This window comes from Trachinotus anak, unplaced genomic scaffold (assembly GCF_046630095.1).
Source record: "Trachinotus anak isolate AG129_WGS33_773 ecotype Australia unplaced genomic scaffold, CSIRO_AGI_Tana_v1 ptg000038l, whole genome shotgun sequence".
Taxonomy (NCBI): Eukaryota; Metazoa; Chordata; class Actinopteri; order Carangiformes; family Carangidae; genus Trachinotus; species Trachinotus anak.
The window spans coordinates 255,269-278,554 of NW_027273889.1; the positions used below are offsets into that span (position 1 = coordinate 255,269).

General features: G+C 45.3%; 1 protein-coding gene across 3 annotated transcripts; it reads left to right on the top strand.

Annotated features, from left to right (window-relative positions):
- Positions 1–820: 820 nt before the first annotated feature.
- Positions 821–21,619, top strand: ccdc180 (coiled-coil domain containing 180). 3 transcript variants are annotated; one of them, XM_071472357.1, is made up of 37 exons: positions 821–1,247; positions 3,432–3,529; positions 3,659–3,744; positions 4,027–4,133; positions 4,554–4,628; positions 5,029–5,139; positions 5,696–5,791; positions 6,433–6,596; positions 6,745–6,852; positions 6,934–7,013; positions 7,258–7,346; positions 8,069–8,188; positions 8,590–8,763; positions 8,877–8,992; positions 9,195–9,321; positions 9,782–9,827; positions 9,925–10,037; positions 10,158–10,339; positions 10,510–10,679; positions 11,509–11,689; positions 11,767–11,913; positions 11,989–12,133; positions 12,590–12,706; positions 12,844–12,921; positions 13,085–13,168; positions 13,843–13,982; positions 14,099–14,166; positions 18,784–18,841; positions 19,087–19,164; positions 19,265–19,331; positions 19,461–19,596; positions 19,795–19,955; positions 20,027–20,152; positions 20,229–20,324; positions 20,821–20,915; positions 21,075–21,228; positions 21,350–21,619. In XM_071472357.1, the coding sequence occupies exons 1-37, from the start codon at positions 1,188–1,190 to the stop codon at positions 21,485–21,487; spliced, it is 4,191 nt and encodes a 1,396-aa protein (XP_071328458.1). In that variant the 5' UTR covers positions 821–1,187; the 3' UTR covers positions 21,488–21,619. The 3 variants fall into 3 exon arrangements, with proteins under 3 accessions (XP_071328458.1, XP_071328456.1, XP_071328457.1); XM_071472355.1 differs by having other exon boundaries at positions 822–1,247; positions 4,500–4,628; XM_071472356.1 differs by having other exon boundaries at positions 824–1,247; positions 4,500–4,628; positions 20,229–20,325; positions 20,825–20,915.
- The last annotated feature ends 1,667 nt before the right edge of the window (positions 21,620–23,286 follow it).

The window sequence follows — 23,286 nt, forward strand, 5'->3', positions numbered from 1 at the left end:
GTGTCTGACTCCCAGACCATCAGCACTGGATCCCCGCAAGGCTGCGTTCTTTCTCCTCTGCTCTTCTCCCTGTACACCAACACCTGCACCTCCAGCCATCAGTCTGTCAAGCTCCTGAAGTTTGCAGACGACACCACTCTCATTGGACTCATCTCTGATGGCGATGAGTCTGCCTACAGGTGGGAGACTGAGCGTCTGGTGACCTGGTGCAGGCAGAACAACCTAGAGCTAAACGCTCTGAAGACAGTGGAAATGATAGTGGACTTCAGGAAGAGCCCAGCCCCACCCACCCCCATCTCCCTGTGCGACTCCCCCGTGGCCACCGTGGAGCATTTTCGCTTCTTGGGAACCACCATCACACAGGATCTCAAATGGGAGCTAAACATCAGCTCCCTCATCAAAAAAGCTCAGCAGAGGATGTATTTCCTGAGGCAATTGAAGAAGTTCAACCTGCCAAGGACTATGATGGTGAACTTCTACACCTCCATCATTGAGTCCATCCTCACCTCCTCCATCACCATCTGGTACGCTGCTGCCACGGAGAGGGACAATAACAGACTGCAGCGTATCATCCACTCTGCTGAGAAGGTGATTGGCTGCAATCTTCCATCCCTCCAGGACCTGTACGCCTCAAGGACTCTGAGGCGTGCAGGGAAGATTGTAGCTGACTCCTCCCACCCTGGACACAAACTCTTTGAGACACTCCCCTCTGGCAGGAGGCTGCGGTCCTTCAGGACCAAAACCTCTCGCCACAAAAACAGCTTCTTCCCATCTGCTATTAGCCTCATCAACAAGGCTAGAGAGCCCCACTGTTGCTGATCAATTGCACCAATCACCAGAAAAAATTCCTTGTATGTGAAAACATACTTGGCAATAAAACTGATTCTGATTCTGATTCTGATTCTGATTCTGATTTCCCCACGGACCGCGAACGTCTCAGAGCGTTCGTTGTCATGGTGACAGACAAACGTTCAGACCGGCTGCTGAGTGAAGCAGGTACAAACAGTTTCACGGAGAGTTTAGCGGATTTTACACCGACAGGCAGAGTGTGAAACAGGGACCGGAGGCCGCCCAGCAGACCCCCCTCACCGCTGAACAAAGATCGAGCCCGGGGACTCACGAACCGGGGACTTACGCACCAGGACTCACAAACCACACCCGCTAGCACCGGGCTAATTACCGTTAGCATGTGTGAGAGCAGGGCGGTGCCGAGCGGGAAGGTGTACCGGCAGCTGTTCGATGCTCAGGTGGGTCAAAGGTGTGTGTGAAGAGCATAGACTGTATATAAAAAGGTGAAGAGTGTGACGGTGAAATGGATGGAAACGTCGGGACGTGACTTGTGGGGACTTGGGACAGTTAAATATCCCAGAATGCATTTCGCGCCAAAAAATTGACAACGGTGGAGGAACCGAGCCAGAACTGTGACAATTTTCACCCTAGAACTGTTTTGATATCGCTTCATGAAGTTCTGAATTTTTTTCAGGCCAGACAGTGACCATCTAGTTCCTGATTGTGTCAGTTTATCTGAATAACGTCTGTTTGGAAAGTTGGTCGGGTGTTTTCGGGGATGTGAGGACCGCCCTGCCGGGTGAGCTCGGCGGTCATGTCAGCAGCTCGCTGCCCAGATCCTGAGGTCACCGGCCGGTCGGTGTGCGCTGTAATCCCGGTATAAATGTTATCTCTGCAGCCCTTTGGCATTTTACTGGCGGCTCTATGTCTGTAGCGTATTTGGTATATGATAAAAGTGTCCTTCTAGAAGATGAAATTTGGTCTCTGAGTTGAAATATAATATTTGTTGCTGCTGAGAAGATGAGGCTAAAAAATGTTTTCCTGGACAGTTTAAAAACAGCTGCCTCTGTGGGCTTCTTGCATGTACAAAAATACCACCACATTTCAATGAAAATAAATATATATAAATGAAAATGAACTGTGATAGTGTGGTTTATATTAAACTGTGTTAGAGTTTTAAAATATGTTACCTATGGGATGTGAAAAGTGTATATTTTTTACGACACTGTCATTTCTGAGTTAAGATGATTTTGTCACAGTTTAATCAGGTACATGTGTGTTTAAGTTTCATCTGAGCTGAGCTGAGCTGCTGACATTAGGAAGAACGCTGCTGTTCCGACTGTAAATAGTCCTCCTTTCCTCAGAGTCTGGACTTCTGAGCTGAACTTGTGAAGTTCAAACTCCCAAGTACAGGAGTCCAGACTTGTCGTACTCTGTACTGAGAAACGGCTTGTTTCTTTGACACTAGTAGACTGTGTCTGTGACGCAACAGGAAGTTAACTGTTGACTGTGACTTCAACTAGTCTTCATTCACCTTGACCATCAAGTCAGTCACAGTTGAAAACAAACGCAGCTCTTGTTGCTGCCACAAGGAATTGTGGGACAGCATCATCTTCTATCATAAAGGAAGGTCCAGTGTGTCCTATAGTGAAGGAGATGAGATAGGAAGCATCGAAGCTCCTTTCCTCAGTAAGAGAACTGGACCAGCTCTCATTATGGCTTTTCAACCACCCAGCACAGGTGAATGTTTGGGGACACAGATGACAGGTGTTTCAGGTCAGGTGGACAACATGAAGCTAAACTGAACTCTCTACATGGTACTCTATTGTCCAATCACTTAACGCCACATAACAAATATGGGGGAAATTACACCTCCATGTTTTACCTGTTCAGGTGTGAACAGCATCATAACAGGTAATACAGGTGTGTTGTGTCTGGGATGGTGGGATGTTTGTCTGATGTTTGTATTTAAACGATGGTTTGAAGAAGAAAAATAACTTCTCTGTGGGGAAGAGGAAGTGTTGAGTTCTGCAGTGAATTTATAGACACTCTGCTGTTGTATAACAAACTGTTAACAAAGGGTCTTTATGCTAATCTAGTCCAGATTTCACAAGTCTACATATCGTGGTTCTTGTGCTCTGATGTGGTCTCTGTATGACAAAAGGAGAAACTTTCATAGATGTGAAACTGTGTTTTAAACAGGAGTCTGTTAAGTCCAGGTCTGACCGGTACAGACCTGGTCCTTGCTTTCATAAATAAAGGTTTCACAGCTCGATCAGATCTCAGTCTAACACACCTTCACAGCAGAATGGGTCGCTCAGTATCATGGAAGTTTAACTACCTCTGTCCGGCAGCATCAGATAATCTCAGCATCATTATTCTTTCAGGTAAATTCCATGAAGATCAGTAACCTCTTTAGTAAATGAGGCTGTTTTTAACCAGTTAAACCGGGTTAACTTCAGTAAACCAGATTTAGTAAAACAAGCTTGACCTCAGTGAACTGATCCCGGTCCTTTTTAATGTGGACACCTGAATCTGAGTGATTAGGGTCAGACAGCAGTGAGACTCTCCTGTTGTGATGTTTGTGATATTTGTCTGCCTCACGTTGTGTCGAACTTTAACTTGTTTTTGTGTGTTTGTAGGTTCAGCTGTCCAGGTCTCTGCTGGCTGGACGCAAAGACACCAGGACGGACTGTCTGTCTGCAGAGGATAGCAACACACACTGCAGCACAACCAGCAGGTAGACAGGCAGAGAGAGAGACAGAATCTGAACTTTCTGTACTGTATCATCTTGTACATCTGTTCATTACATTTGTATATGTCTCTCTCTCCCTGCCTGTCTCTCCCTCTCTGCCTGTCTCTCTCTCAGGTTGTTGTGTTTGTCATCCAGCAGAGGGCAGCAGGTGGATGTTGATGATGACGTTGATGATGTCAGCAGACTTCCTGACACTGTGGGTTCGTATCATGTGGAATCTCCTGGATGTTTTGAGGTCTTGGTGCTGAGATGAGCTTAGATTAGTTTGTGAAATTCAGATGCAAACAACATCAACATGATTTAGAGCAATTCTCTTAAAATAAGTGTGTGTGTGGTGGGGGGGGTTCAGCCTCTTCATTTTCGGGGAGCAAGGTTTGAGGTAACTCAAAACTGAGGGAAGGATCTCGGGTGGTGTTTAATGTTACATCTTCACAACCAATCACAGCTGCAGCTCCAACCGTCGTCTCTCTCTCTCTCTTCAGTGGTCAATCGAAGTTCTGACATCATCGAACTACTAGTGGAGAAAAAACATAAAAAACATAAAGAAGCTCTGAAACAGCTTGATACTGAACTGACAGAACTCACTAAGGTAGTACACTGATATACTACACCTGAGGTAGTAAACGCACCGATATACTACACCTGGGGTAGTAAACACACTGATATACTACACCTGAGGTAGTAAATGCACCGATATACTGCACCTGGGGTAGTAAACACACTGATATACTACACCTTAGGTAGTAAACGCACCAATATACTACACCTTAGGTAGTAAATGCACCGATATACTGCACCTGGGGTAGTAAACACACTGATATACTACACCTGAGGTAGTAAACCCACTGATATACTACACCTGGGGTAGTAAACGCACTGATATACTACACCTGAGGTAGTAAACAGGTTGGTATAGTACGTGGTTCCCAAACTCATTTACATGTTGTCCTGTCAGGTGTGTGAGACTCAGGTGAGGACTGTCAGTCAAGAGTTACTGTCCTCTCTGCAGAAGATGGACCTCAGACTGGACACACTGAAGGACACAATGGAACAGTTGGAACATCTGGATCATGTCAGTCTGCAGGTACACATGAACACCTGGAGCACGTCAGTCTGTGACACACAGCTCATGGTGGTGATTACCTTTACCTTCACTAAATCACTTTATAACACATGATTGTCACAGTTTGCATCACAAATCAAACTTTTTGTCAGACCTAAACAAAGAGTTGAAAACCCCCGACATTAGATCATTAATACTCCCAAAATATTTTCTCAGCAGGACCACTGAGGACCTCCAGGTCATGTCCTCAGTGAGATACTACTGTAAATGTGGTAGATTTATGCTTTACAGTCACACAAATCTGTTTCATACTTCATTCAACTGAGATTCTGTGTGTGTGTGTGTGTGTGTGTGTGTGTGTGTGTGTGTGTGTGTGTGTGTGTGTGTGTGTGTGTGTGTGTGTGTGTGTGTGTGTGTGCAGGAGGTGTGTGGCCTCTGGGAGCAGGTGGAGAAGGAGGTGAAGCTGAAGAAGATGAAAATCATGGAGCTGAACCTCAAACTGACTGAATTTGAGACTCAGCGAACAGACAAGGTCAGACTGAGTTTCATCCTGATGTTTATACAGAGCAGGTGAAAACAGGTGAAATTAGCCTGGACTGGAGTCTCCCTCAGGTTCCCAGTGAATTGCAGACTGAAGCCTCAGCAGATGCAATGTTTTGAAGTCAGTCATCACTCTGGTCCTCATATGAACATGTGAACAGGTTTGTCATGCTGTAATCATCATGTGATCATCATGTAATCATACACTAACCTGATTCTAATGGAAATGGTGGAGTCCACATTCCTTCTCCTGTGAGAAATATCTTCTAGAGTTTATCTGAAGTTAATGTGAAGCTTCATCAGTCTGATTTAAAACCATGCAGAGATCTCAGTTTTCAGGTGTGTCCACACAGGAAGCAGAGTTAAAAATGATTCAGCTCATAAAGTGTTGTGTAATCCAGAACTGATCAACATACAGAGAGGAAACGGCAGAGACTTTTGGGAAGGAACAGGATTAATCTCAGAACTCAGCTCCAGTCTGAATGTGGAGTGAAACTGAACCAGGATCAGTTCTGAGGCCTATTTGAGACTCTTCTCTGTGTCTGTAGATCAGAGCTGTGCTCAGGAAGCACTGCCACCTGCTGGAGAAGATCAGCTTCCTGCTTCCACCTGACGTCCACAGACTGATCCACACTGAGGCCACAGTAAGGCTCTGACCTATGACCCCTGACCCCTGACCTCTCACTCTGAGCATTATAAGCCATTTCTCATCTCTCAGTATGTCTAGTCCAGACTCTTTTACTTTGGAGTTTGAACTTCACAAGTTCAGCTCAGAAGTCCAGACTCTGAGGACAGGAGGACTATTTACAGTTGAAACAGCAGCGTTCTTCCTGATGTCAGCAGCTCAGGTGACCCTTCAACACACTTGTACCTGGCTGAACAGTGAAATCATCTAAACTCAAATCTTCACAAACAAGCTTAGTAAAATATACACTATTTTCATATCCTCTATGTGATATATATTAAAAATCTAACAAAGATTATTATGAACCACACTGACACTGTTCATTTTCATTTATACATATTTATTTTTATTGAAATGTGATGGTGTATGTGTAAAGATAAGAGGCTGGGACAGTTCAGTATCCTGAGCTGTCCCAAATCCACTTAAGTCACATCCCAATGTGTCCTCAATGACACGGGCGGAGCTAGAACACGTCAGGATACTTGATCTGTACTTGGGTAGATGCAGACTTTGAACTGGAACAGGGCTGTGACTGATGACGTTCCACAAGTCTGCAAGAACACAGAAGAACACAGACTGAAGTTCTCTGTCTGTCATCAGATGTTGAATCAGTCTCTGCTGGCGAACCGTCGCAGCGTGGCCCGTCTGCTGCTGCTCCTCCAGGAGGAGAACCTGCAGCAGGAGTCACTCCTCCATCTGCACTGGGAGGACTGTCTAAGCTGCTGGAGGAGGAGCAGAGTCATCGAGGTCATAGACCGCTTCAGGTGAGTGGAGAACCAGGTTCTTGGCAAGTTCAAACAGGTGGAGAACCAGGTTATAGACAGGTTCAAACGGGTTCAGATAATACTGACTTGGCACAAATCAGCAGCATGTGTATGAACTGGGTCAGGATCAGCAGTATTTGTGTTGCAGGAGTCTCTGCAGCAGTGGTGAGGATCAGCAGCTGATCTCAGTTCAGCAGATGAAACAGACACAGAGAGACCTGACAGAACAGCGTTGTGACCTCATCTACAGGATCTGGTAAGAGCAGGGACTCTGTTGTCTGACTGGTTGGATCCACTCAGTGCAGTATCATCCAATCACATCCTGTGTCTGTTTCAGCTCCCTGGTCCCGCCCACCTGCTCCACTGCTCTGGTCTCTGAATGGTTCAACCAGCTGACAGCTGTCAATCAAAAGATTGGTACCTGTCCTCACCTTCCTGTTTGAGTTGACACATCATGAAGTGTGTCCACCTGATTTGTGATGTGTTTTAATCTGCTCGTTAAAAACCTGTTTCCTGTTGTGTCAGTGGATAAACTGACCTCTTCTTCTTCTGTGGTGCTTTAACGAGAATCAGCTCCACCACCTGTGTATCAACACACAGCAGGAGAGGAGGAAACAAGACTCACTGGTGTGTGTATGTGTGTGTGTGTGTGTGTGTTCAGACAGTCTTCATGCCGACCTCCTTCATCAGCTCCGTTGTTGTTATGAACAGACGTGGCAGCATCGACTGTCTGAGGTGGAGCGTTGTCAGGTAAACATTGTCCTACATTAACAACAGTGTCTGTCACTGGAGCAGGTGTGTCCATCAGTGGATAACGAAACAAACCATCAGAACACATGGTGTTAAAATACAGGTCAATATTACATCACAGTACATTGCAGACACTTGTGTGTAATGAGACACAGCATTAAACCAGCGACTGAAGGACGTTCAGACTCTTCACTCATGAACAGGTTGACCATCAAAAACAGCTCATTGGAAATAAAATGACTTGAACAAAGAAGGAGTCCAGTGAATAAATCAGTGTAGTAAGTGAGGTCACTTCCTGTCTTTACCTAACCAAACAAAACCATGCAGAGCTCTGTATGACTCAAATCTGTCTGCAGTTTCCTCTGGCCACACCCAGACCCCCCACATCCATCATGGGGGGTGCTGTACTAAGCCTCAGAACTTAAAAACGAGTCGTCAGCAGGTGATTTTTCCCTCCCGTTCACCTGCGTTTAACAGCTGTTCTGGAGCCTGGTGGTTCAAACAGCTCCAGATCTGTCTGGATCTGCATGAGGGCACCTTCAGGATCTGGGTCCATCCACACTAACAGGTGTTTAACATATGGTTTAACACCTGTGCACCGATGCTACCTGGTCAGCTCACCTTGTTTTGGGTGCTTGGACTGAGTCATACCTGCTGTGTAGTTAGTTCATGTGTGAGGTGAGGAGGTGGGAGTATTAATGTTCTAATGTTTCCTCCTGCAGGAGGCACTCTCAGCACTGCAGCTGTCAGAGGAGGAGGTGAACCATGTCGTCAGCTCACAGCTCCTCTCTCTGATTGGACAAAGCCAGAGTCAGGAAGAAGAACGACTGGCTGCTTTAGATGTCAGTCGCACAAACTTGGCTGAGACTCACTGAGCTGTCAGTTTTTTAGGAACACTGAGCTTCAGGAAGGTTCTAATGTTCAGTCACACAGGTGTTGATTCACTTGTGTGATCATGATTGTGCTGCTGTTGAGCTGTGTTTCCAGGTGTTTCAGTTATTTAACCCGCCGTCACAGAAACACCTGTCAGTATAACACAGCTCAGACTGCAGCCTCCACAGTTTCACACAGGTGAGTCAACAGGTGTCAGGAGGATTATTACAGGACGGTGTTCTGAGCTCAGTGTTCCTCTGCACCTGAGGGTCTGAATTTGTAAAACCTAAATATATCTGTCTGTCTCTCTGTCTGTCTCTCTGTCTGTCTGTCTGTCTGTCCGTCTGTCTCTCTCTCCACCTGTCTACAGGTGTGCTGTGACTCTGTGGCCTGTCACGCTCTCAGGCTCAGCAGGTGTGTGTTTGTTGTGATGCGCGGAGCAGCGTTGCTATGGGAGAGGCACAGGTGCAGGTTAGAGAGGAGAGAAGAAGAGGTGCAGAAACACCTGGATGATCTCCGACGTTCACAGCATCATCACATACAGGTGAGTCAGTCTCTCGATTTGTCTTGTATTCGGTTACCTGATTCGGCGTGGCTTGTGAGCATCTGCCAACAGGTAGGAGTGTCTCCAATGATGCTTTGCTGCTGTGTTGTCAGAGAAAGAAGGTGCGGCTGGATGATCTGTTGGGTGGACTCCGTCAGGAGAGCAGTGAGGACGCTCTGAAGACGTCTCTGGACAAAATTGTCCTCTACCTGCAGGATGTCAAACACAGGTATGGCAGGACACATGCTAATGCTAATGCTAAGCTGTGAAGTCACTGTTGCTGCTCTCAGAGCAGTTCAGGCTGGACACAGATCAGAGAGTCACAGTAAGATCTGTGCAGAATGACAGTGTGTTACTAAGCTCTGTCAATTCTGTTTTTCTATCTGTGTGTGTGTGTGTGTGTGTGTGTGTGTGTGTGTGTGTGTGTGCAGCTGCAGACAGTGTGTCTCTGATCAGTGGGAGGTGTTGGATCGTCTCCCCTCTGTCTTTGTGGAGGAGCTCTTCTCCTACAGCAGCAGCCTCAGCTCCTTCTACCAACTCAGACATACCTACATACTGGTAACCATGGCAACCACACCTCAGACACATCTATGCCTGCTGGTAACCATAGCAACACCATCTCCACCCCACAGTTACAGTGTATCTTGGTAACTTTAGAGATTAAATTTAGTCTTACTGTTAACAGAGAAATACAGACATGTTAATGATCCTGATTTTAACCTGATGTCTGTAAACGCAGCTCGATGATGGAGTGAGACACAAATTCACTGATCAATACCATTTTCAATACCTGTCAATCAAGTATTAGCACAGATCTAATCAATTTTAATCTCTGGGCTCAGGAAAGATGTGAGGTCACAGTGAGGTAACAGTGGTGTCACAGTGGGGTCACTATGAGTTCACTGTGAGGTCACACTGAGGCCACACTGGGGTGACTGTCGAGCTGCAGGTTTTTTAGATTTAAGTCTAAAGTCAAAACTCTGGAGTAAGAAAACATCTTCCTCATCCTCCTCCTCAGAATCCAGAAGAACTGCAGAACCTCCACCTGTCATCCACCAACCTGGGTCAGTCTGTCTGTTTCTCTGCCTGTGTCTACAGTTCATGGTTTAAATAAGAAACTGTCCCTGCTCTGTGACTGGTTGTTTGTTTGTGTTTCCATAGAGACCAGTTTGGAGGCTGAAATACAGAAACCAGAGGAAATGACGACTAATCATCCAATCAGCTGTCAGAATGATGTTGACCCTTCCCAACCCTCTCAGGATTGGCTGACTGAGGTGAAGCTCTGATCAATGACATCCTCTCATTGGTCCAGACAAAGTGTGTGACATGAGTGTGTGTGTGTGTGTGTGTGTGTGTGTGTGTGTGTGTGTGTGTGTGTGTGTGTGTGTGTGTAGGCGGAGTCCTCTCTGCTGGATCTCTGTGACATCAGCAGCTATGTCAGTTTTACATCATCAAGGGGAGTGGCCTACACTGGCCCTGCCTTCAGATGCCCTGCCCCCCACCGGCCAGACGAACTAAAGCAAGAAACACACCTGAGCCTGTTTCCTGTGGAATTGCTCACACACACGCTGAGCAGGTACACACTCAGACACACACTCTCACACTCCAGGTGGTACAAGAACGGAGTCCGAGTCCTGGACACCAAACACACACACACACACACACACATGCATACACTCATATTACTAGGGCAACTGAAGAGCGCTGACATGGCTGACTGTGTGTGTGTGTGTGTTTGGTTTCCAGGACTCGGACTCTGTTCTTGGACCACCTGGAGCAGCGTTTTCATGACACCCTCAGCTCTGCTGTTGCCATGGTAACAGACAGGAAGAAGGCGGTGTGTTTGGAGCAGGAGGTCCAGCTGCAGCAGCTAAACCCCCATCACATCCAGACCCACATATACCAACCTCGCCTGGGTAACACACACACACACACACACACACACACACAGCGTCTTTATCAGATGTCACCTGATACACCTGCTTCCTACACACGGCTGTGGACCAGCATCACTGTTCATGTGTACCTGGTTTAAACAGTGTGTCCACTGGGGGGCAGATCATCCTAGGAATATAAACAGAAACCATGGCAACACTGGAGGAGGTTGCTACACATATACGAGCTGGACCAGGTTCTGTGCACCTTCACTGGTCTCTGACACTGCCCCCACAGGTCCTGTGCTGAACTGCATGAAGTGTTAGCATTTAGCTCAAAGCCCTGCTGTGTCTAAATCCAGTCTGACAGGGGGTGCCTCGGTGGCTCACCTGGTAGCGCGCATACCATTAAGGCTTAGTCCTACCCGCAGCAGCCCTGGGTTCGAGTCCTAACCCTAACCCTAACCTAACCCTTGATGCATGTTATACCCCTCTCTCTCCCTGACTTTCCGGTCACTCTCTCACTGACCTATCCAATAAAGGCATTAAAAATTAAATAAAATAAATAAATGAATAAATAAATAACTCCAGTCTGACAGCTGGAGTTTCAACCATGACTCATCTAATGACACGTTGCAACAGATTCATGTTGTTACCTGTTTCTGTCACATGTTTTCTGACGTTCACTGTAAACAGTGAAACGTTCTGGTCTGGGTGTTGAACTGCTCTGACCTCAGAGGTCCAGACAACACTGCTGGATTAAAGAGCTGACATAGAGTTAATGACATATCAACATGGGCATGACCTCACCCAGGGTTACTGCTGCTGTGGTTTTACCATCTGTGTCTGAGAGGAGTTTTATGTGTGTTAGCTGAGCTGCAGCTCCATCGGCAGCATGTGGACGTTCACTGCGAGGAGGTGTTGGAGGTGTTGACTTCCTGCAGGGCGGAGCTGCAGGAGCTGCAGGCCTCCATCAGCAGGAAGAACCTGGAGTTCACCGTCACTCTGTCCAACATGGAGGACGATGTTCTGATAACCAACAGCAGCCAACGGTAACAGCTGGTCTGTGGTCAGCTGATCGATAGGATGAAACACTGAGTCTTTTACCATAAAAGCTGTCTCTCTGCAGGTTGGAGTCAGTGAGCTCCTCCCTGCAGGACTGTCTGGATCAACATATTAAACACACCCAGCACTTTCAGACCACCTTCAGACAGACAGTTCAAGTCAGACTGGAGGAGGTCAGACACAGAACAACACAACTGCTCAACTCCTTCAGGTAACACCTGGAACACCTGCATGACTCACATGAACAACATAGAGACAGTGTTGAGACATGTGTGTTCTCCTGCAGGTTATTCAGTGAAGGAGGTGATTTTGCTCCTCAGGAGGTGAAGGTGTTTAAGAGGAGGCTGATGGAGGAAACCAAACAGATCAGTGTGACAGAGGAGTCCATCAGCTCTGACCTGGAGGCGTTTGAGTCCCAGAGTTTACAGCAGGTAGAAGTTAGTTAGTTTAACAGTCGAAACATCTGAATTCAGTCTTAAATGTAAAGAACAAAGTTTTAAATCTTGACTTCAGCTTGAATTCTATCATTAGTAATTACTCACATTTACAGCTGGGAGGTACTGATAAATGTAATGAACAGTATATGTCTAATATCTGTCCTTTGTGTCCAACTGGTTTTCTTTATTAGTATAATAATACTCACTCCATACTTGGACCAGTGTGACTGTGGAACCAGGTTGTAAACTGTCTTCTCTCTGGTGTTAACACGTCTGTGCAGCCAACACAGAAATTTACACTAAACCAAAATTCAGCCGTGTGAATGTTTGCTGCAGTGTGGTGAACTGTGAACATGAGAGCAGCTCTGTTGTTAAATTGTCCACTGAAAACATGAAGCTTCACTTCATTAAAACTTAATGTGACACCAGAAGCTTGTGCTCCCTCTGCAGGTGAAGGAGGTGTCAGAGCGGTTTGAGGAGAAACTCTCCTTCCTGAAGTCTGAGGTGAAATTTATGGAGAAGATCCACAAAGTTATCAGCAGCACACAGATTCACATCAAGGCTGAGGTACCTGTCTATCTGCCTGTCTACCTGTCTGTCTGCCTGTCTCTCTGTCTCTCTCTGCCTGTCTGTATCTTTCTGTCTCTCTCTCTCTGTCTGCCTGTCTCTCTCTCTGTCTTTATTAACCATGTTTGAACTTCCAGGCAGCCGTTAGTAACCAGCAGCAGTCAGTGATCAGCAGCAGGTTGGAGGAAGTGAGGGGGATGATGGAGAACACACAGGTATACACAGTACTCATAATACTGTAGTACTTGGAACTAGATAGTTTCTGGTACTACTCCTTCAGCAAAGTACATTAGTGTAAATTTCTGTTCTGTAAAATATTATTGAAGGTGTGAGACTATCATGTTACTCTTTATTCTGTCTCTGGCTGTCTGTTCACAGGTTTCTCCAGAACAGGTTTGTTCTTTGCTGGCATTAGTCAGTGAAGACCTGAAGAAGCGCTGTCAGTACCTGGACTTTGAACTGGTAGGTTACCTCCTGTATCTGAACTACTTTTAGTCCATATGGCTCCCATCTGTGTATGTGGACTTCCTGCTGTTGATCTAGTATTCTCTGGAAAACCACCAGTCTGCTGATACCATTTCTACATGGACCACCACTTTTCTACCTGTACTACCACCTGTCTGTGTTGACTAGCTCCTGTCTACCTGGATTACTTTGTCTCTACCCTGACTTCCACTGGTTTCCTCGGTGAAGACCTCTTGTCCCCCTGGACAAACCTGTTGTCTGTTTGGACTGTGTCTGGTTTACTTGGACTTGGACTTGTTTACTGTGTGAACCACCTCTTGTCTACCTGTAACACCTTATGTCTACCAGAACTAACTGTTGTTTACCATGTAATACCACAGATTATGTCCCATCTTTGTGAACTGAGTAATTCCTAGTAGGAGTACTTACTGTTTAACTGAATGACCACATATCTATCTGGACTGCTCCCTCTCTGGACTACCATCTGTCTGCTGGTACCAGCTCCTGTTTACCTGGAGTACCTCTGGTCTATGTACACTTCCTTTTCTACTCATACTATCTGGACTACCTGCTCACAACCTGACCTAATGTATTTCTGTTTATGTGGTCTACTTTTTGTCACTGGATTACAACATGTGTGTTATCTTTGTGTTATGGAACCCACTCTGCAGGAAGGCCTCGCTTTGTCAGTTCGTCCTAAATCCAGGAAGGAGGTTCAGTCTGCTCCACCTCCTGGTTTATTGGAGCCAAGCAGGACAGGTGTAGAGCTCCTCGATGACCCTGTTGTGGGCATCATCAAGTGTCTGAACAGGTACAACTAAAGCCACTGAGTAATACTGCTGGTAGTGATTGTGGTTCCTGATAACAATGTTTTTCTTCTTCTTCTTCCTTTGTCTTTCTTAATTTCCAACAATCCTGACACATCAGGTTCTGTCTGATACAGGAGGGTTCGGCAGGAACAGCAGAGAGAGAGGAGAGAGGAAGAACAGCTGCTGGTAAACAACACATCTCAGAGAATCGTCACCTTTACATGGTGGAGGGGTTTTTGTGTCCTGGTGACCCTGGAAGCGGTGTTGTCGGGGGCTTCCAGGCAAATTGGTCCCAGGGGAGGGGCCAGACTAAGAGCGGTTCACAAAATCCTTATGGATTGGTCCTGGTTGCACTCAGCCCGAAAAACCAACAGCCACTGCCTCGTGAACCCACCACCCATGGGAACGGACATTAGGGTAGGATGTGATGCAGACCAGGCAGCAGGTGACAGGGGGGACCTAGGCGTGCTGACTCCTGGTGTCCCACACTGATCCTAGAGTCATGGAACGTCACCTCTCTGGCAGGGAAGGAGCCTGAGCTGGTGCAGGAGGTGGAGCGGTACCAACTAGATCCAGTTGGGCTGAACCTGAGTTTGACCACAACCAACACCATGTTCGAGCAGAAAGTAGCCCATAAGTGTACCTGGTACCAGAGCACCTTAGGCTCAAGATCTATGATTGACTTAGTGGTTGTATCATCAGATCTGCAGCTGTATGTCTTGGATACTCAGGTAAAGAGGGGGCAGAGCTGATAACTGATCACCACCTGGTGGTGAGTTGGATCAGATGGCAGGGAAGGCTGCTGGACAGTCCTGGTATACCCAAACGTGTAGTGAGGTTGAACTGGGAACATCAACAGGCCCCTGTCCATGAGGTCTTCAACTTTCACCTCCGGCAGAATTTCTCATGTTAGGGACATGGAGTCTGAGTGGTCCATGTTCATGGCCTCTATTGCAGAGGAGGAGGGTAGGAGCTGTGGTCTTCAGATCATCTGTACTTGTTGATGGCAACCTAAGAACCTGTAGGTGGATGCCAATGATGAAGGAAGCTGTCAGGCTGAAGAAGGAGGTCTTTTGGCTTTGGTTGGCCCTGAGCTTCCCAAAAGCAGCAGACAGGTACTGAGCAGCCAGAAGGGCTGCAGTTTTGGTGGTTGCAGAAGCAAAAACTCAGGTGTGGGAGGATTCCAGGGAGGCTATGAAGGAGGACTTTTATGTGGTCTCAAAGTAGTTGTGTCATGGTCATGGCAGTTTGACCAGCCAGTCTACATGAGTCCACTGTGACTGGCTTATATTTTGACTGTTTTTCTCCTGTACATCTCTCTGAGCTCGCTTCAACAGTTTCTTCATCTAAACCATCGACTTCCAACAAGGCTGTTCAAAGAAGTTTTTCCTTTTAATCGACACCTCTATATCAAGTCTGATTAACTTATCTTTATCAACTGGTTATGTACCGCAGGCTTTTAAAGTTGCAGTAATGAAACCTCTACTTAAAAAGCCTACTCTTGATCAAGATGTTTTAGCCAATTATAGACCTATATCCAACCTCCCCTTTATTTCCAAAATCCTTGAGAAGGTCGTTGCAAACCAGTTATGTGATTATCTGCACAGAAATGGTTTGTTTGAAGGTTTTCAGTCAGGTTTTAGAGTCCATCATAGCACAGAAACAGCTCTGGATAAGGTTACCAATGATCTCCTCATAGCCTCAGACAATGGACTTGTCTCTATACTTGTCCTGCTAGATCTTAGTGCTGCATTTGACACCATCGATCATAAGATTCTATTACAGAGACTAGAGCATATGGTCGGCATTAAAGGAACCACACTAAGCTGGTTTGAGTCATATCTGTCAGATAGACTCCAATTTGTTCATGTTAATAATGACTCTTCTATCATCACTACAGTCAGTCATGGAGTTCCACAAGGTTCTGGTGCTAAGACCAATACTTTTCACTCTATATATGCTTCCTCTAGGAAACATTATTAGGAGGCACCAGATAAATTTCCATTGTTACGCAGATGACACCCAGCTGTACTTATCCATGAAGCCAGGTGAGACTAACCAGGTAGCCAAGCTTCAGGTGTGTCTTAAGGACATAAAAACCTGGATGACCAGTAATCTCCTACTCTTAAATTCAGACAAAACTGAAGTTATTGTAATTGGCCCAAAACACCTCAGAGATACACTATGTGATAATATACTGACTCTGGATGACATCACCTTGGCCTCCAGTGCTACAGTCAGAAACCTTGGTGTCATTTTTGACCAGGACTTGTCCTTTACTTCACATATAAAGCAAGTCTCTAGGACAGCCTTCTTCCACCTGCGCAATATTGCTAAAATCAGACCCATTCTGTGTCTAAAGGAAGCTGAAAAGCTAGTTTATGCATTTGTTACCTCAAGACTGGACTACTGTAACTCTTTATTGTCAGGATGTCCCAAAAATTCAGTAAAAAGCCTCCAATTGATCCAAAATGTGGCAGCACGAGTACTGACAGGAACTAGGAACGAGATCACATCTCTCCTGTGTTAGCTTCTCTGCATTGGCTCCCTGTAAAATCCAGGATAGAATTTAAAATCCTCCTCCTCACCTACAAAGCCTTTAATGGTCAGGCACCATCGTACCTTGGAGAGCTTATAGTTCCCTATTTTCCCAATAGGACACTTCGCTCTCTAAATGCAGGTCTACTTGTGGTTCCCAGAGTCTGTAAGAGTAGAATGGGGGGCAGAGCCTTCAGCTATCAGGCTCCTCTCCTGTGGAACCAGCTCCCAGTGTGGGTTCGGGAGGCAGACCCCCTCTCTACCTTTAAGATCAGGCTTCAAACTGTCCTGTTTAGTAAAGCTTATAGTTAGGGCTGGCTCGGGTATGTCCTGACCCATCCCTTAGTTATGGTGCTATAGAGCTAAACTGCTGGGGGATTCCCATGATTCACTGGGCACTCTCTCTCTCTATCTCTCTCTCTCTCGATTACTTTATGCCATTAACTTTGTATTTTTTTCTCTCCTGTAGTTTGTGCTTCTCCTCTCTCTTCCTCTCTCTGTCCTCATTCTGCAGGTCTCTCTGCCTCTGGAGCAGCAGGATCCAGATCCACCACTACTCATCATTACTATTAACCACTGTTATCTACCATCATTATTGATAACACCATTACCTACACAGCTGTTCCTGGTCTCTCTCTCTCTCTTTTCTCCTCTCTCCTCCCCCCACCCCCCCTTTTTTTTTATCTCCTCCTAAACCCAACTGGTCGAGGCAGACCCCCCCACCCTGAGCCCGGTGCTGTTGGAGGTTTCTTTCTGTTAAAAGGGAGTTTTTCCTCCCCCCTGTCGCCAAGCGCTTGCTCTTTGTGGGAACTGTTGGGTTTTTCTCTGTAACAAAGTAAGGTCTTGGTATATTATGATTTGGCGCTATACAAATAAAATTGAATTAGAATTGAATTGAATGTGCTTTGTGAACTTGGAGAAGGCTAATGCTCATATCCGTGGCTCTGTGGGTGGTACTGCAGAAGTATGGGGTACCAGGTCCGTTGTTAAAAGCAGTCTCTGATCCTGTTTGTGATATTCATGGACAGGATCTCAAGGCATAGCCAAGGTGAGGCCAGGATAAGATTCAGCAGAGTCATTCTGAGGCCATGGTTCTCAGCCAGAAAACAGTGGACTTCAATCCCTCCAGGTTGGGGTTGAGTTGTTGCGCCAAGTGATGGAGTTCAAGTATATCGGGTCTTGTACATGAGTGAGGGTAAGATGAAGTGGGAGATGGCAGATGGATTAATGAGATGTCAGCAGTAATACGGATGTTGTACCTAACCGTTGTGGTGAAGAGGGAGCTGAGCTGATCTTTGTTCCAACCTTCAACAGTGCTCATGAGCTCTTGGTAGTGACAGAAAGAATGAGATCGCAGATACAAGTGGCTAAAATGGGTTTCCTACGTAGGGTGTGTCTGGGCTTAGTCTTAGAGTTAGAGTGAGGAACTTACTCAGAGTAGAGATGCCGCTCCTTCATGTCAAAAGGAGCCAGTTGAGGTGGTTCAGGCATCTGACTGGATGCCTCCTGGGCACCTTCCTTTGGAGTTTGTCCGTGTTTGTCCAACTGGAAGAAGAAGCCAGGGTAGACCCAGAACAAGCTGGAGGGACTATATATCCCATCTGGCCTGGGAGGACCTGGAAAGTGTTGCTGGAGAAAAGGACATCTAGAATACCCCGCTAAGCCTACTGCCACTGTGACATAGGATAAGCAGAAGAAAATGGCCAGATACTAAAGTTAGGTGGTCCTTGTTCAGATAGCCCTCATTCAAGTAGTCCTCATCAACCGCATCCAGGGGAGTGTCCATATTAACAGGTTCCTGATGTCTGGTCATATTCCTCATCTGGTTGACATCCTAATTTAAATAATCTTAGAATTTAGATCCCTTCTATCAGCACTGAGCTTCAACTGTAGAACAGTGAGAAATAACAGCAGCAGGATTTTTATGTCTCTTTACCAGTGACAGCAGTGACCACATCATGTTTTCTGTCCTTCCGTCCTGTTCTCGTCAATGTGATATCTCAGAAACGTCTTGAGTGAATTTCTACAAATTAATAAACATTCTCTTGGATTCAAAGATGAACTGACAAGATTTTGATGGCTGAAGGTCAAACATCACTGTTACTTCACCATTTAACACTAATGTCTAATAGGAGAAAATTATGAAGTAACATCATTTTATAGCCAAAAGGTCAAAGGTCAACTGATTTCTCTTTAATAAAAAATCAGATTTAACAAAACAAAACCTCTTTAAGTTCTGACTGACTATAGTTTGTGTGTCTGCAGGTCTGAGTCCAGTCCATCGTCCTCAACAGAGATATACTGAGTCTGTCAGTGCACTGAGGTACACAAACACACACAGACACATACAAATATAACAGCATGTAACTAGTCAGTGAACCAATAACAGGATCCCACTGTTAATAAGTGCTCAGGTCTGGTCTTGGTAACAGTCCTGTGTATGAGGGGAGCAGTGGGAGTCCGGACTGCTGTGATGATGTGTTCAGTTTTTTAAAGCTCCAAACCTGTGAGCAGACTGACAGTGAGTCAGTCAGATCCATGTTGATGGTTAACCTGTGTGTGTGTCAGGGGGGGCTGCAGGTCCATCAGGACTGACAGAAGGTTCCAGATCTTTGGACCCAAACCAGAAACAGAGCAGAACCTACAGTGAGTCCAAACTGATAGTTTGATTTGGTCTGATGTGCACCTGATGTGGGTCTGATTGAGAGTGTGTGTGTGTGTGTGTGTGTGTGTGTGTGTGTTTCAGCTCCTTCAGCTCCACAGTGAGCTCTGTGCTGTGGAGGACCAACGATGTCTTACTGCTGGCTGCAGAGGTACCGTGGGATGGGGGGGTCCACAGTATGGATCTACATTAGTTCATTACAAACATGTGAGGTCAGACCTGTAGTCAGAAACACCTCCCAGGTGTGACAGAGTCTGACAAAAGACGTTTCCTCCCTCAGGACTTTTACCACAGTGAGCGTCTCACCAGGTTCCAGCTGCTTCCTGACACTTTGGAACAATGGGCTGAGAGCATGCAGCAAAGGCTGCTGGGATACCAAGAACAGGCGAGGAAGTTTCTGAGCACGAGCACAGAGGGTACACACACAAAAAAACACATCTGTCTTTCTATACTTGTGAGGACCTCCACGGAAATAATGCTCCCCTTACCTGAACCTTAACCTGAACCTGACTTGAACCTGAACCTTTAAAATATCCCATTTGTCTCTCTCTCTCTCTGTCTCTCTACCTGTCTCTCTCTCTGCCTGTCTCCCTGTCTACCTGTGTCTCTGTCAGACTTGGTGAACCAGCTGTCTCTGTTGAAGGACCTGCTGCATTCGTTACCTTCAGTTTTGATCATTAATCAAGAGCGACAGCAGGGGGCCGAGCTCAGAGAAGAGGTGGGCAGAATCAGAAAGAAGCTGGAGGAGATGCTGACAGTCAGTGAGCAGCAGAAGGTGTGTACCTGAGCAGGTAAAGGTTCAGACTTGTGCAGGTGAGCCTCCTGACTCCTGTCTCTGGTCCTCAGACTGAGACCGTCCGTCAGCTGAGAGTGTCTCTGGGGGACGACGAGCTGCAGAGTCTGATCAGCAGGGAGGAGCTCAGACAGCAGCGACTGCACGCCGCCATCTGCTGCTCACACCTTGAACTACAGGTAACACCTGTTAATATCCATACCTGTCACACCTGCTGCCTTCAGTCAGTCTGACTGTGTGTGTCTCTGTGTGCAGGAGTGTATGCGAGTCCAGGGGGAGGAGTTTGTGACGTCGCTGGCCTCTCTAACAGAGAAGCTGCTCTGTCAGCTGGATGACCTGCTGAAACCTGCAGGTAACCTCTCACCTTTAACCTTTGGTTTTTGGCCAGGCCTGGACTACAATAACAAGATGCCAGGACGGGAACTCTGAGCTTCTCCAGGGTTTGTTCAGTTTGTCGAGTCCGGTCCAGTGACCTCAGGACCGAGCCTCTACGTTCTGCAGGTGATGCACCCCAGGGTGCTGCTGAGGTCGTCTCTCCACCAGCAGCGTGTGTCCAGTCCTCCTCCATACCTTCATGTCAGTGCCTCGTAGGTGGTAACATTCAGTGCAGAGGCAGGCTGTGGGTGATTTCCTCTTTGCCTCCCCCACCTGGCACTGTTTTCCAAATCCCCTTCACTACGAGAAACAACAACGTCCAAGTGGCAGCCTACGTGCTGAATGTGGCGAGCTCAGATGAAGATCTGGATCCTGCAGTCACACCTGACAGTGCTCAATAAACTACCTATGACCTTTGACACCTTTGGCCTCACATTGTTCAGCTTCATTTTCATTTTTTTCTGTTTCCATGGAAGCTGATGCAGTGTCCCACCAGCACTCTGAGGATAGCACCGTTACCATGGAGACAGGAGCTGAACCAGGACAGAAACCCTGCGCAGGACGCAGGTAACGTCTCACCGCAGAGCTGCTCACACAACTCACACAATCAGAGGAGAAGTCCGATTCAAATATTAGTATAGTATAAAACTCAAACAAAAGTGTGTGTGCGTGTGTGTGTATATGTGTGTGTGTGTGTGTGTGTGTGTGTGTGTGTGTGTGTGTCAGGACCTGGTCTGGGATTCCGTACCTGTCCCCACCCACTAACACCACTGCTGACCTATCATCCTCTGTTACCATGGGAGCAACAGCATCCATCACCACAGCCAGGTGCACCCTGGGACACCTGGCTGTTATAGAGCAGAGAGACTCAGCTGTGAAGGTGCACACACACACACCCACACACCCACACACACATACACAAAGAAAATATGACATATCTGCCTAACATCTCTGATTAATTTGTGTCCATATGTGTGTGTGTGTGTGTTTGTGTGTGTCAGCGGTTCGAACACTTGTTCAGGTCGGAGTTGTTACGTTCAGATGACGACAAACAAAAACAACTGAAGGAGTTAGAGAGCTGGAACACACACTGGAGACAACAGATACACACTTTGAAACACACAACACTGACACACTGACACACATCTCCTCTGACACACACAGTAACACAATCACACACACTGACACGTGACGACTGCAGCTGATTGGATGTTTGCTGTGTACACTGTGATGCCATAAGGTGTTTGTTAATAAAGCACAGAAGAAGCACACCTGCAGGTGTTGTTTTATTTGTAGAGGAGGAACCTCTGAGCTGACCTTCATCAGCTGTAGAAGAAGAACAGATGTCCAGTTTATCTGAACTACACCTGTGATCTGGAATCACATGATATGATGTGGTTGTTTGGGGGGGGGGGGCTGTCTACATACTTATGGCCACATAGTGAACAGTGTTTCCTGATGACAGCAGCAGCCTCAGCATTAGGTCCTCACATCCACTCTGTCCTCATGTTATGGTGGCTCCACTGAGGCTCTGGTGGGTGGAGCTACAAGAAGCGGGAGGAGCTTCAGCGGAAACCTGTGAAGCAGGTGAGAATATTTCTTCCTCCCGATGTGGAGTCAGAGGATTGGACAATAATGATTTTTTTTACTTACTATACTGTGACATTTTTCACTTAATATGCTGTGACATTTTTTTAACTTACTATATTATTATATTTTTACCTACTATATTATAACTATTACTTATTATATTATGACTTTTTTACTTACAATACTATCACGTTTTTTAAATTATATACTATGAATCTTTTTACTTACGATACTATGACTTTTTTACTTAATATGCTGTGATTTTTTTAACTTACTATACTATGATCTTTTTTAACCTGCTATATTATGACATTTTTTAAACATTATTTTGTGACTTTTTTTAAACACTATACTAAGACATTTTTTTCTTCAACATACTGTGACTTTTTAAATTAATTATACTATGACATTCTTCTACTTTTTATACTATGACATTTTTTACTTCATATACTGTGACTTTTTATGAAATTTATGAACTTACTGTAACTATAACATTTTGTTACTTACTATACTCTGACATATTTTTTACCTACTATTACTATGACATTTTTTAACTTACAATACTATGACATGTTTTTTATTTACTGTACTGGCATCTTTTAACTTACTGTAGTATGATCTTTTATAACTTATGATACTGTGACTTTTTTGTCCACTATATTATGACATATTCTTTTACCTAGTGTACTATGACATTCTCTTACTTACTATATTATGACATTTTTTTACTCACTATACTATGAGATTTTTTTGACCTACAATACTATGACATTTTTTAAATTACTGTACTTTGAATTTTTGTACTTATTATACTATGGCATTTTTTACTTCATATACTGTGACTTTTTTTTTTACCTACTATACTATGATTTTTTAAACTTACTATATTATGACATTTTTACCTACTAAACGATGACATTTTTCTCCTCAACATATTGTTTTTTTTTAAACTTACTATGACATTTTTTAACAACTGAATTAAGTTACCCAGGGTACACTGGTGTCGCTTCATTCTCTGCACAGGACACCATTACTCTAGAAAAAATAGTTGTTTGCTGCTGTATTATTGTTTAAAATCTAGCTTACAGAACTCTTAACGCATTAAAATATCAATAACCTGGATATTAATACGCCAGTTAACACTTCAAACTGTGGTTACAAAGGATTCTCTCTGTCTCAGGATTTTAAACATATACACGTATAGACATTACTCTATATATAAATTAGCCTTAAAATTAGCAAACTTTTAATTAGGTTTTGAAGCAGGTAGGATTGACTCAGTAAAACAAGTGGTGCAGGTTTTTATTATTCTTGCTCAACAGTTTTACACTTACATGCTAAAAATATT